This window comes from Perca flavescens, chromosome 11 (genome assembly GCF_004354835.1).
Source record: "Perca flavescens isolate YP-PL-M2 chromosome 11, PFLA_1.0, whole genome shotgun sequence".
In the NCBI taxonomy this organism is placed as follows: domain Eukaryota; kingdom Metazoa; phylum Chordata; class Actinopteri; order Perciformes; family Percidae; genus Perca; species Perca flavescens.
Window position 1 is genome coordinate 29243568 of NC_041341.1, and position 10023 is coordinate 29253590.

At 42.9% G+C, this 10023-nt stretch overlaps 1 protein-coding gene across 1 annotated transcript; it reads right to left on the reverse strand.

Moving 5' to 3' along the window:
- Nucleotides 1-52: 52 nt before the first annotated feature.
- Nucleotides 53-4162, reverse strand: LOC114563992 (putative methyltransferase DDB_G0268948). Its single transcript, XM_028591077.1, has 7 exons — nt 4085-4162; nt 3552-3919; nt 2614-2774; nt 1741-1957; nt 852-952; nt 417-554; nt 53-233 (listed from the first exon to the last, which is right to left on the reverse strand). The coding sequence occupies exons 2-7, from the start codon at nt 3660-3662 to the stop codon at nt 143-145; spliced, it is 819 nt and encodes a 272-aa protein (XP_028446878.1). The 5' UTR covers nt 3663-3919; nt 4085-4162; the 3' UTR covers nt 53-142.
- Nucleotides 4163-10023: the final 5861 nt, after the last annotated feature.

Genomic DNA, 10023 nt, shown 5'->3' on the forward strand with positions numbered 1-10023 from the left:
GTGTCAGTGTTTGTTGAAATGTGACAGTGATCAACTCAACTCAAGACATTTCAACAGTGTTTTTTTTTTTATTGGTCAATATGAAAAGTAAGTCACCATACAATTGTTAAGATTAAAGAGTAAACCAATGCCGCATAGTTGATTATTGTGGTTTTGATGCCAGGACACAGAAATATTCCAGTTCCTGGTCTATTTCAGTGTCAGGAGACGTGACTCCCATCTCCTCCAGAAACCTGTGAAGCAGTGCACAGATTGATTATTCTGGTCAGTACTCAAAGAAAAACATTCAGACAGTTAATATTTGCAAAATGGATGATTATAATAACAGACGTGTGTGTGTGTGTGTGTGTGTGTGTGTGTGTGTGTGTTTGTGTGTGTTAAATATGCGTGTGTGTGTGTGTGTGTGGATAGATGACCTCTTCTGAGTATTAAGCAGCAGGTCTTCAGCAGCCTGGGGATCTTTCCTCTTGTAATCTTGGGACATGGACCAGGACTCAATGAAACCCACCAGGTTCCTCACCGAGATTGTTGATTTGACCCGAATACATTCAATCCTGTTGTACCATTTTATTGATGTATTATTACATATAAAGACAATTAAACAATATAGTGGCATAGTAAAACACACTTTGACATCATTTAACTGATTCAAGACAGCAATAACAACTGCGTTTCTGTTTTATGGAACAAGGACAGAACGTGATTTCAGCTCTGAGCGCTCTGTGTGTTATCTTAGCCAAACAAAGGTGTAACAACTTAATACTATCTCTGCCTTATTAGTAAGTGCAGACAATGGTATTGTATTTAGCTATCACAGAGGTGTGTTTACTGTAGGAGTGTATGGTAAATACCTCTCCTTGTCGGGAAACGGGATAGCTGAGTAGAGCTCCTCCAGCTTACTCTCAGATACAGCTACTTGATTGTTAGTGTAAGGCAACAGCACCTCCTTCACCTGGAAGTGAATGTATAGAAATGTTGTTAAGATGACCACATCTTGACTATTAGCGATGTACTTGACACGCTCAGAAATTGATTTTTTTCCCCAAAATGTTTAAACCCTATAAAGGTAATTCTATTTATGTGCCCAACACAAATGTAGCATAGTGCACATAGTGCTCTATTAGCTCTATGTTAACAGCAACCCGTTCTCACTCCAAACTCGTAAAATACGGACGTTTGGACAGTGGCTGTCAGCGTCTGAAGTGTCGCATAAAGCACCCTTCAGCGTGTTTGTAGAACGCACCAGGGAGAGCAGCAGGTACACGGGGTTTGAAGATGACGTAGCACTAAGAGTGACTACAGTAGCGAGTAGTATGAAAGGCCAAAAATCTGCATAGAGAGGTTGGTTGGGGTGGTGGATGGGTCAAACAACACAGGACTTTCACCCAGGAGACTAGGGATTGTGTCCCTAACCCTAACCCTAACCCTAACCCCAACCGTCCAGTTCTTCTTTACCTAAACCCAACCGTCCAGTTCTTCTTTACCTAAACCCAACCGTCCAGTTCTTCTTTACCTAAACCCAACCGTCCAGTTCTTCTTTACATAAACCCAACCGTCCAGTTCTTCCCGTGTGTCTTGGAAACGTAAGCCCACCCACGACCTTTTCCTTAACCTAACTTAAAAGTGACGCCAATAGTCCCGACCAAGCGCGTTTAGATAAAGCATGTTTAAATATGACGCTAAAGGACACTTTTAGCGCAGGTCTAACATGACTGGAGAGAAACTAGAGTCTACACCCACCTCTTTATACACGTGATTGAGTCTTTCTCCACAGGCCTGGTAGGTAAGTCTGGTGTCATTGTCACTGAAGCCCAGCAGAGCCATGCAACCCCGGGGTTTTAAAGCCCGACTTGCCTCAGCAAGGAACCTTGTCTGATCAAACCAGTGGGCTGCTGACGCTGCTGTGAGCAAGTCTACAGAACCATCTGGAAAAGGAAGCTCCTCTGCTGTCCCCTTCCTGCAGGGGACAACAGTCAGGTCACACTGATTTCCAGTGATGGAAGAAGTATTCAGATCCTTTTCTTAAGTAAAAGTACTGATACCACACTGTAAAAATACTCTAAAAGTAAAAGTCCTGCATTGAAAAGTAAAATTATGTAAGTATCATCAGGAAAATGTACTGAAAGTATTAAAAATAAAAGTACTCAATGCAGAAAGATCCTCCCATTTTAGAAACTGGAAACGATCAAAATTGTTTTATGGTCTAATCATTTCAGCTGGACTTGAAGGCCGTTATATTGTTGGGTGGTTTAATTTATAATTAAGCATCCTATTTTATAAACTAGCCTGTGTTTAGTGTGCAAAAATCTTATTTGTAAAGTAACTAGTAACTAAAGCTGTATGTGGAGTAAAAAGTAGAATATTTTTCTCTGAAATGTAGTGAAGAAGAAGAAAGTGGCATGAAAAGAAAAGACTCAAGTAAACTTGTACTTAAGTATTTAAACTTAAGTAAATTTACTTAGTTACATTCCACCACTGCTTATTTTGCACTTTTAAATAAATCGTATTTACATAATTTGAAAAATTAGACCGTTTGCATTTCAACGTCATTCTTTATTTTCAAAGAGTACTGTAACTACGTCCACACATGTAGAGCAACTCACACACTCCTACCTGTATGTGATGTTAGGGTACCCTGGCACAGCTCTGGCCTCCTCCAGTTGACACTCACTGATGTCGATGCCCACCACTTCCTGGAAGTGCGGTGCCAGTAGCCGGGAATTCTGACCTGTCCCACATCCCAGATCCACTGCCAGCACATGTGGCTGTCCCTTCTGAGGATGGGAACAGATATGCAGTAATTGTTGTCAATGTGTTGAATGATGCAGATAAAATAAGATAATCTACATTACATGTCATTTAGCTGACACTTTTATCCAAAGCAACTTACATTTGCTCTATATATGTCAGAGGTTGCACACCTCTGGAGCAACTAGGGGTTAAGTGTCTTGCTCAGGGACACATTGGTTGATGTATTGTAGTGGGTATTGAACCTGGATCTCCCACACCAAAGGCACTTGTCATATCCACTGCGCCATCACCACCCCTAGAGATGTTCCGATACCATTTTTTTTTCTACCTGATTCCGATTTGTGAATAGAGCGTATTCGCTAACACGAAGTACCGATCCGATACCAGCGTGGTAAAAAATACATCTGTTTGATTATGTTTTAACAGCTGTATACTACTAACCTCGTATGGATGTGATATGATTGCTATCATTGTTGTATGGCTGGCTCAGGTTAAACTTTGTGAAACATGAACAAACAGAAACAATGAATGCCACAGAACATTTTATTATCCAGTTTGACAGTCAGTCATAACAAAAAAAAGGACATAAATAAACTACTTTAAAGTAGATTGTCTTTGGTGCTAAATTACGCGGTACCGATACAAGCATTTCAGTCAGTATCGGAGGCTTTTCCAATACTGGTATCGGTACTGGAACATCTCTATCATAAACTCTTGTTTTGTGCATCAAATAGGCCGAATTAATGCACTATGATAACAGAATAGATTGCATATTCACAGTGTATTTGGCTATGGCCTACCTTTTCATCTAGGTATTGAAGAATAATGTTCTTGATCTCATCTGGAGGTGTAAAGCGATATCTTTGGTAGATGGAAGCGTGAACCTTCCCCTCAAACAGCCGGTATGTCATGATGGTCTGTTTTTTTCTCTTTTTGTTCTGTTACCAATTTAGCCTTCTCCGAGCCTGTGCTCCAAAACAGCCTCCTTTGTACGTCTTTGTTCTCTTTCAGTCTCCTGTCTTGTTAGCCTTTGTTTTGTTTCCTTGCTTTTAGCCTCTTTTACCCTCTATGTGTCTTCTCTCTTATCTTGCACCTTCTTTTCCTCCTGCTGCCATTTTCTGCCTACACGCACTGCACTACTGCCAGCATTTAACTCCTCATCCACTTCCTAAAGTGACACACAGGCAAAACAAACAGTTTGTCAGTTAAAGATTAAATCAAGCAGTGGTCTCAAACATGCGATGGGACAACAAATACATCTACATCTTTGAAGTAAGCGCTGCACAGATGAAGGTAAAACAGATTCTTTTGTTTAGAGAAAAATGTTCCTTACCAGTCGAAAGCGTCCCTTGATTCTGGAGGTCTTGATAACTCAGCTGCAGATTAGGAAACCATGCCCAACAGAGGCCGGGCCTCTTGCTTAACCCTTTCATGGCCAGAGATTGTATTTTAACAGCTGCACATTGACATAAATAAATTATATTATGTATTTACATAGTGGAAAGCACATTGGATTTTAGTTACAACATCTATCTGCATGTGCTCACAAACATGTAGTTGTTTGGAATTGCGGGGTTAACCTTTAAAACGACTAAAATGTAATAGTTATATTACAGAAATGAGCTATACGTATTGTTAATAAGGATGGTTGCTATGATCACACAAATCCATTGTTTATAAAATCTCATGAAATATAACGAATTGATATATTATAAATAATGAAAATAATGTTCAGAGTTAAAACAAAGTACAGTACAAAGTTGTATGGTGTACAAAGGCTTTTTTTTATTACATGAACACAAATATGATTTAAGAGATGTTTGTGAATTCACAGAAAAAAAAGCAATGTAAAAAATTATTAGTATTCATTATTAGTATTAAAAGAAAATATATTTCTATTGGGGTTTAATTATAGAACACTGCTAACATAAATATAAGAATGTGTAACACACTTTTGGTTTTCAAAAGAATAGTTTATAAAGCTATTTTTTGACAGTAGCTGATTTTTATTTCATTATTACTGTTATGTTTTACTTCTGGAGGGTATTTTAATGATTTAGAACATAGGATAGTGTAATATCCTTGGTATTACTAAAGGAAAGGCGGACAGTTGGGTAGCTTTATCTGGGTTTTTACTGAACACTTGAAAATAGCATTACATGAGCATGGCGGCCTCCTCATATAAATTCCAAAGAACATATATTGGCGCTTTTCCATTACATGGTACCTACTCGCCTCGCCTCGACTCTACTCGCCTTTTTTGGTTTTCCATTACGAAAAGGCTCCACGCAGAGCTTTCTCCGTAGCATACAAGTGGCCTGATGGTTATACTGGTGCGCTGGTGTGTGCATGTGTGATGTGTGTGTGTCGAGTCGCCGTATGTGTGTGTGTGGGGAGCTAGTGAGCGAGGGAGAAGTGAGAGAGTGACGGCGATTATCTCCGCAGCGAGTAGCGACTCTAGAGTCATATATATGTGAGAGAAACAAAGCGAGTAGCGACTCTAGAGTCATATATATGTGAGAGAAACAAAGCGAGTAGCGACTCTAGAGTCATATATATGTGAGAGAAACAAAGCGAGTAGCGACTCTAGAGTCATATATATGTGACCACGGTGGGAAATCTGGAGCAGTAAACGTTTACTATCTCTTTGATATCATGTTGTTTACGGAGACGGAGAACCAGGAAATGCGTTGGGGATATGTCAATGGGAAAGCAAGCTACTAAGCCACGCCCACGGCAGTCGCTATGACGACCAGCCACGCTGAGGCGATACTAAAATCTGCAATGGAAAACGGACGCACAGCGAGTCGAGGCGAGTAGAGTCGAGTAGAGTCGAGGCGAGTTGAGCAGGTACCATGTAATGGAAAAACACCATATATGTCAATGGAACAGCCCTGTGACAGTCAGCAGCCCATGCTCTCAGATAAACCACTTCTGCCCCCTAGGGACCACTCAAATATGACATATATTCAATCCCCCATCTACTACAGACAGGCTTATATAAGCATCATGCTTTGCCTGTGCCTTTTCAGTCAATAGGCTCGTCCGAGATGAACTGCACCTCGCCAGTAAAGTGGACGAGAGCAGGCGGCGGCGACAAAAATCCGCTGTCAAGTTGAACAGTTTCCAGCCGTTTCCAACAGCCTTCAGTCTGAACAGGAAGTCACACACTCAAATCATATTAGGTCCGATTTAATAAAATGTTAACAGACACATATATCTGTCACCAGTTGTTTTAATTATGACAGAGTAGCTGTTATAATGATCTACATGCGATCTGTTGCTGATGTCAATAAACAACAGACTGTAGATGACCTGAAATCTGAACGGATTTAGTCTCTCTGACTTTTAAACTCTATCAGTTACACTACATGTGTTCTGTACAGAATAAGCCTTTAAATTAGACAAATAGCAATGAAAATCCCTCCAATTCAAAAAGAATAAAAAGTTAGATTGACAGTTAGCTAAACTATCTGTCCAATCTGAGTATTCTGTTGCACGACTAAAACTACCATTGAACGTACACATGTTCCAACAAAACCTGGTTTTGTTCTTTCCCGAGGCTATTTTGCAAAGCCACCGCAGCTTTTCCCGGTGCTTAGCACTGCCCAAGATGATTGTGATTGGTTTAAAGAAATGCCAATAAACCAGAGCACGTTTTTCTCTCATCCCAGAATGCTGTGTGGACTAGCCAGACCTTCCTCCGCAGCGCCGTGGTGAAGGAAGGTCTGGCTAAGCGAGACTAGTCACTAACTCTCACTCTTAATTACCTTCTTTATACCTTCTATACAGTATTGTATAGGTTTTATATAAACGGTTTATTGCCTGCTTATTGTATTGTGTGTGATGAAAAAAAAACTACTGAATGAATAAATGTTTTTTTGTTTGAAATAACATACAAACAAAAAAGTATTTCACTATAAGAAAAAGAAAAAGCAGGAATAGGCTAAATAAAGAAAAAGAGGACATGTCAGTCATCACAACTGTAACATGAGTCCAGTGACCAGCAGTGTCTCTAGAAATCATGTCACTTTTAATGCAAAGTACATTGAATAAAAGTGGCGATGAAAGTTTGAGTCCATCAAAACAGTCTCTACAAAGGTGTGAGGTCACGAGCTCAGTCATCTGTGTCTTTCCAAACCACTGACTAAACCTATTGTTGGCTGTGTGTTTGTCAAAGTTTTGTTTTTCATTCTCTTGACCATTTGCTAAACTGAAAAGTCTCTTTGTTTTGGTCTGGTTACCCAGGATTGCCCTCCAGGGTAGCAAAGCGTGTTTAATTGCACTCGAGGGAGAATGGAGATAATGGCCTGTTGACCATTTCCAACTTAATTATTCTACATTAATAGCCTTTGAAAAATAAACGACCTTCCCATGGGCTCTCATTAGTGTTGACTTCATTAAATATTGCATCAGAGGCGATTATAAGCGAAAACCCATATTTATCACATCTTATATCTTTTCACATTTTCTTTCACAAAAATGCTCTGTGTTTCAAAACCTGGTGTACACTAGGGATGGGAGGCCTATGGTGGCCAATAAGGAGGACTGACTAAATCATTACAGGAACCTTATGGCCTGTGTGTGTGTGTGTGTGTGTGTGTGTGTGTGTGTGTGTGTGTGTGTTTGTTCTACAGGTTGTTTTGAAAAGAGTATGGTTTTAAAGATAAATATTATAAACATTACATTATGTGCTCTGTTTTTCTTCTGATTCCTCTTTGTAAGGTAAAGATGTTTATTTAAGATTATTTTTTTGGGGGCATTTTTAGGCCTTTATTTTCACAGGATAGATGAATAGAGGGGGAGACATGCAGCAAAGGGCCGCAGGTCAAACCCACGGCCACTGCGTCGAGGAGTAAACCATATGAGCATACATATGAGCGCCTGCTTTACCTACTGAGCTAACCCAGCCGCAAACCTAAAGATTTATACACGGGCATGTCCCAAAGCTATTGTTAAAGTTATACAGCATGATATTGCACCAATGCCTGTATTATAGGGTTTACAGGTCCAAGCATCCATCCATCCATCTTCTTCCGCTTATCCGGTATCGGGTCGCGGGGGGAGCAGCTCCAGCAGGGGACCCCAAACTTCCCTTTCCCGAGCAACATTAACCAGCTCCGACTGGGGGATCCCGAGGCGTTCCCAGGCCAGGTTGGAGATATAATCCCTCCACCTAGTCCTGGGTCTTCCCCGAGGCCTCCTCCCAGCTGGGCGTGCCTGGAACACCTCCCTATGGAGGCGCCCAGGGGGCATCCTCACCAGATGCCCGAACCACCTCAACTGGCTCCTTTCGACGCGAAGGAGCAGCGGCTCTACTCCGAGCTCCTCACGGATGACTGAGCTTCTCACCCTATCTCTAAGGGAGACGCCAGCCACCCTCCTGAGGAAACCCATTTCGGCCGCTTGTACCCTGGATCTCGTTCTTTCAGTCATGACCCAGCCTTCATGACCATAGGTGAGGGTAGGAACGGAAACTGACCGGTAGATCGAGAGCTTTGCCTTCTGTCTCAGCTCTCTTTTCGTCACAACGGTGCGATAAATTGAATGTAATACCGCACCCGCTGCGCCGATTCTCCGACCAATGTCCCGCTCCATTGTCCCCTCACTCGCGAACAAAACCCCAAGGTACTTAAACTCCTTCACTTGGGGTAAGGACTCATTTCCTACCTGGAGTAGGCACTCCATCGGTTTCCTGCTGAGAACCATGGCCTCAGATTTAGAGGTGCTGATCCTCATCCCAACCGCTTCACACTCGGCTGCGAACCGATCCAGTGAGTACTGAAGGTCGCAGGCCGATGATGCCATCAGGACCACATCATCTGCAAAGAGCAGCGATGAGATCCCCAGCCCACCAAACTGCAACCCCTCTCCACCCCGACTACGCCTTGATATCCTGTCCATAAATATTACAAAAAGGATTGGTGACAAAGCGCCAACCCTCACCTGAAACGAGTCCGACTTACTGCCGAGAACCCGGACACAGCTCTCGCTTTGGTTGTACAGAGATTGGATGGCCCTGAGTAGAGACCCCCTCACCCCATACTCCCGCAGCACCTCCCACAGTATCTCCCGGGGGACCCGGTCATACGCCTTTTCCAGATCCACAAAACACATGTAGACCGGTTGGGCATACTCCCAGGCTCCATCCAGGATCCTTGCGAGAGTAAAGATCTGGTCCGTTGTTCCACGACCAGGACGGAATCCGCATTGTTCCTCCTCAACCCGAGGTTCAACTATCGGCCGAACCCTCCTTTCCAGCACCTTGGAGTAGACTTTACCAGGGAGGCTGAGAAGTGTGATACCCCTGTAATTGGCCCACACCCTCTGGTCCCCCTTTTTAAAAAGAGGAACCACCACCCCAGTCTGCCACTCCTTTGGCACCGTCCCAGACTTCCACGCAATGTTGAAGAGGCGTGTCAACCAGGACAGCCCCTCCACACCCAGAGCCTTGAGCATTTCCGGATGGATCTCATCAATCCCTGGGGCTTTGCCACTGTGGAGTTGTTTGACTACATCAGTCACTTCCGCCTGGGAAATCGACGACAATCCTCCGTTATCCTCCAGCTCTGCCTCTAACATAGAGGGCGTATTAGTCGGATTCAGGAGTTCCTCAAAGTGCTCCTTCCACCGCCTCAGTTACCTCCTCAGTTGAGGTCAACAGTGTCCCATCCTTACTGTACACAGCTTGGATGGTTCCCCGCATCCCCCTCCTGAGGTGGCGAACAGTTTTCCAGAAGCACCATGGTGCCGACCGAAAGTCCTTCTCCAAACTTCTCCCACACCCGCTGCTTTGCCTCTTTCACGGCAGAGGCTGCAGCCCTTCGGGCCCTTCAATTTTAGTCGCTTACGTTTCAATATGTATTCTAATCGGCGCCGTGAAATTACCAACTTCTTCTCCGGGGACCATCAACGTTAAACTTCACTAGCGCACTACTGCTCTCCCTCTGACAGATCAGATCAGAGGCAGGAGTTTGGCACAACCACCTCCGATTATCCAAAACTATGTTTCTGTTAACCCTTTCCTGGACTGGGTTACAACTTACAGGTGCATAGCATTGGCGACAGACACACAGGATACTCTTTCAATCCCTTTGAACCTGTTATTGTTTGTCCTCTGTCACTGACAGACAAGTTTGCAACTCTAACTTGAAGCACCAAAATTGATAAAAAAAAAAGAGTTTTTTATTGTTATAATTTTTAGGAGGGCTGAGATGAAATTTACGGGGGCAAAAAGGGTCTAAAATCACCCATGCTAAAGAATAATACTTC

What these genes read in the sequence shown, in the direction of transcription:
- LOC114563992 (XM_028591077.1), bottom strand. Translation starts at nt 3,662, where the DNA reads ATGACATACCGGCTGTTTGAGGGGAAGGTTCACGCTTCCATCTACCAA. An exon ending in TACCCTAACATCACATACAG is followed by an intron (nt 1,958 to 2,613) that starts GTAGGAGTGTGT and finishes TGTCCCCTGCAG; the next exon opens with GAAGGGGACAGCAGAGGAGC. An exon ending in CTGCTTAATACTCAGAAGAG is followed by an intron (nt 234 to 416) that starts GTCATCTATCCA and finishes ACTGCTTCACAG; the next exon opens with GTTTCTGGAGGAGATGGGAG.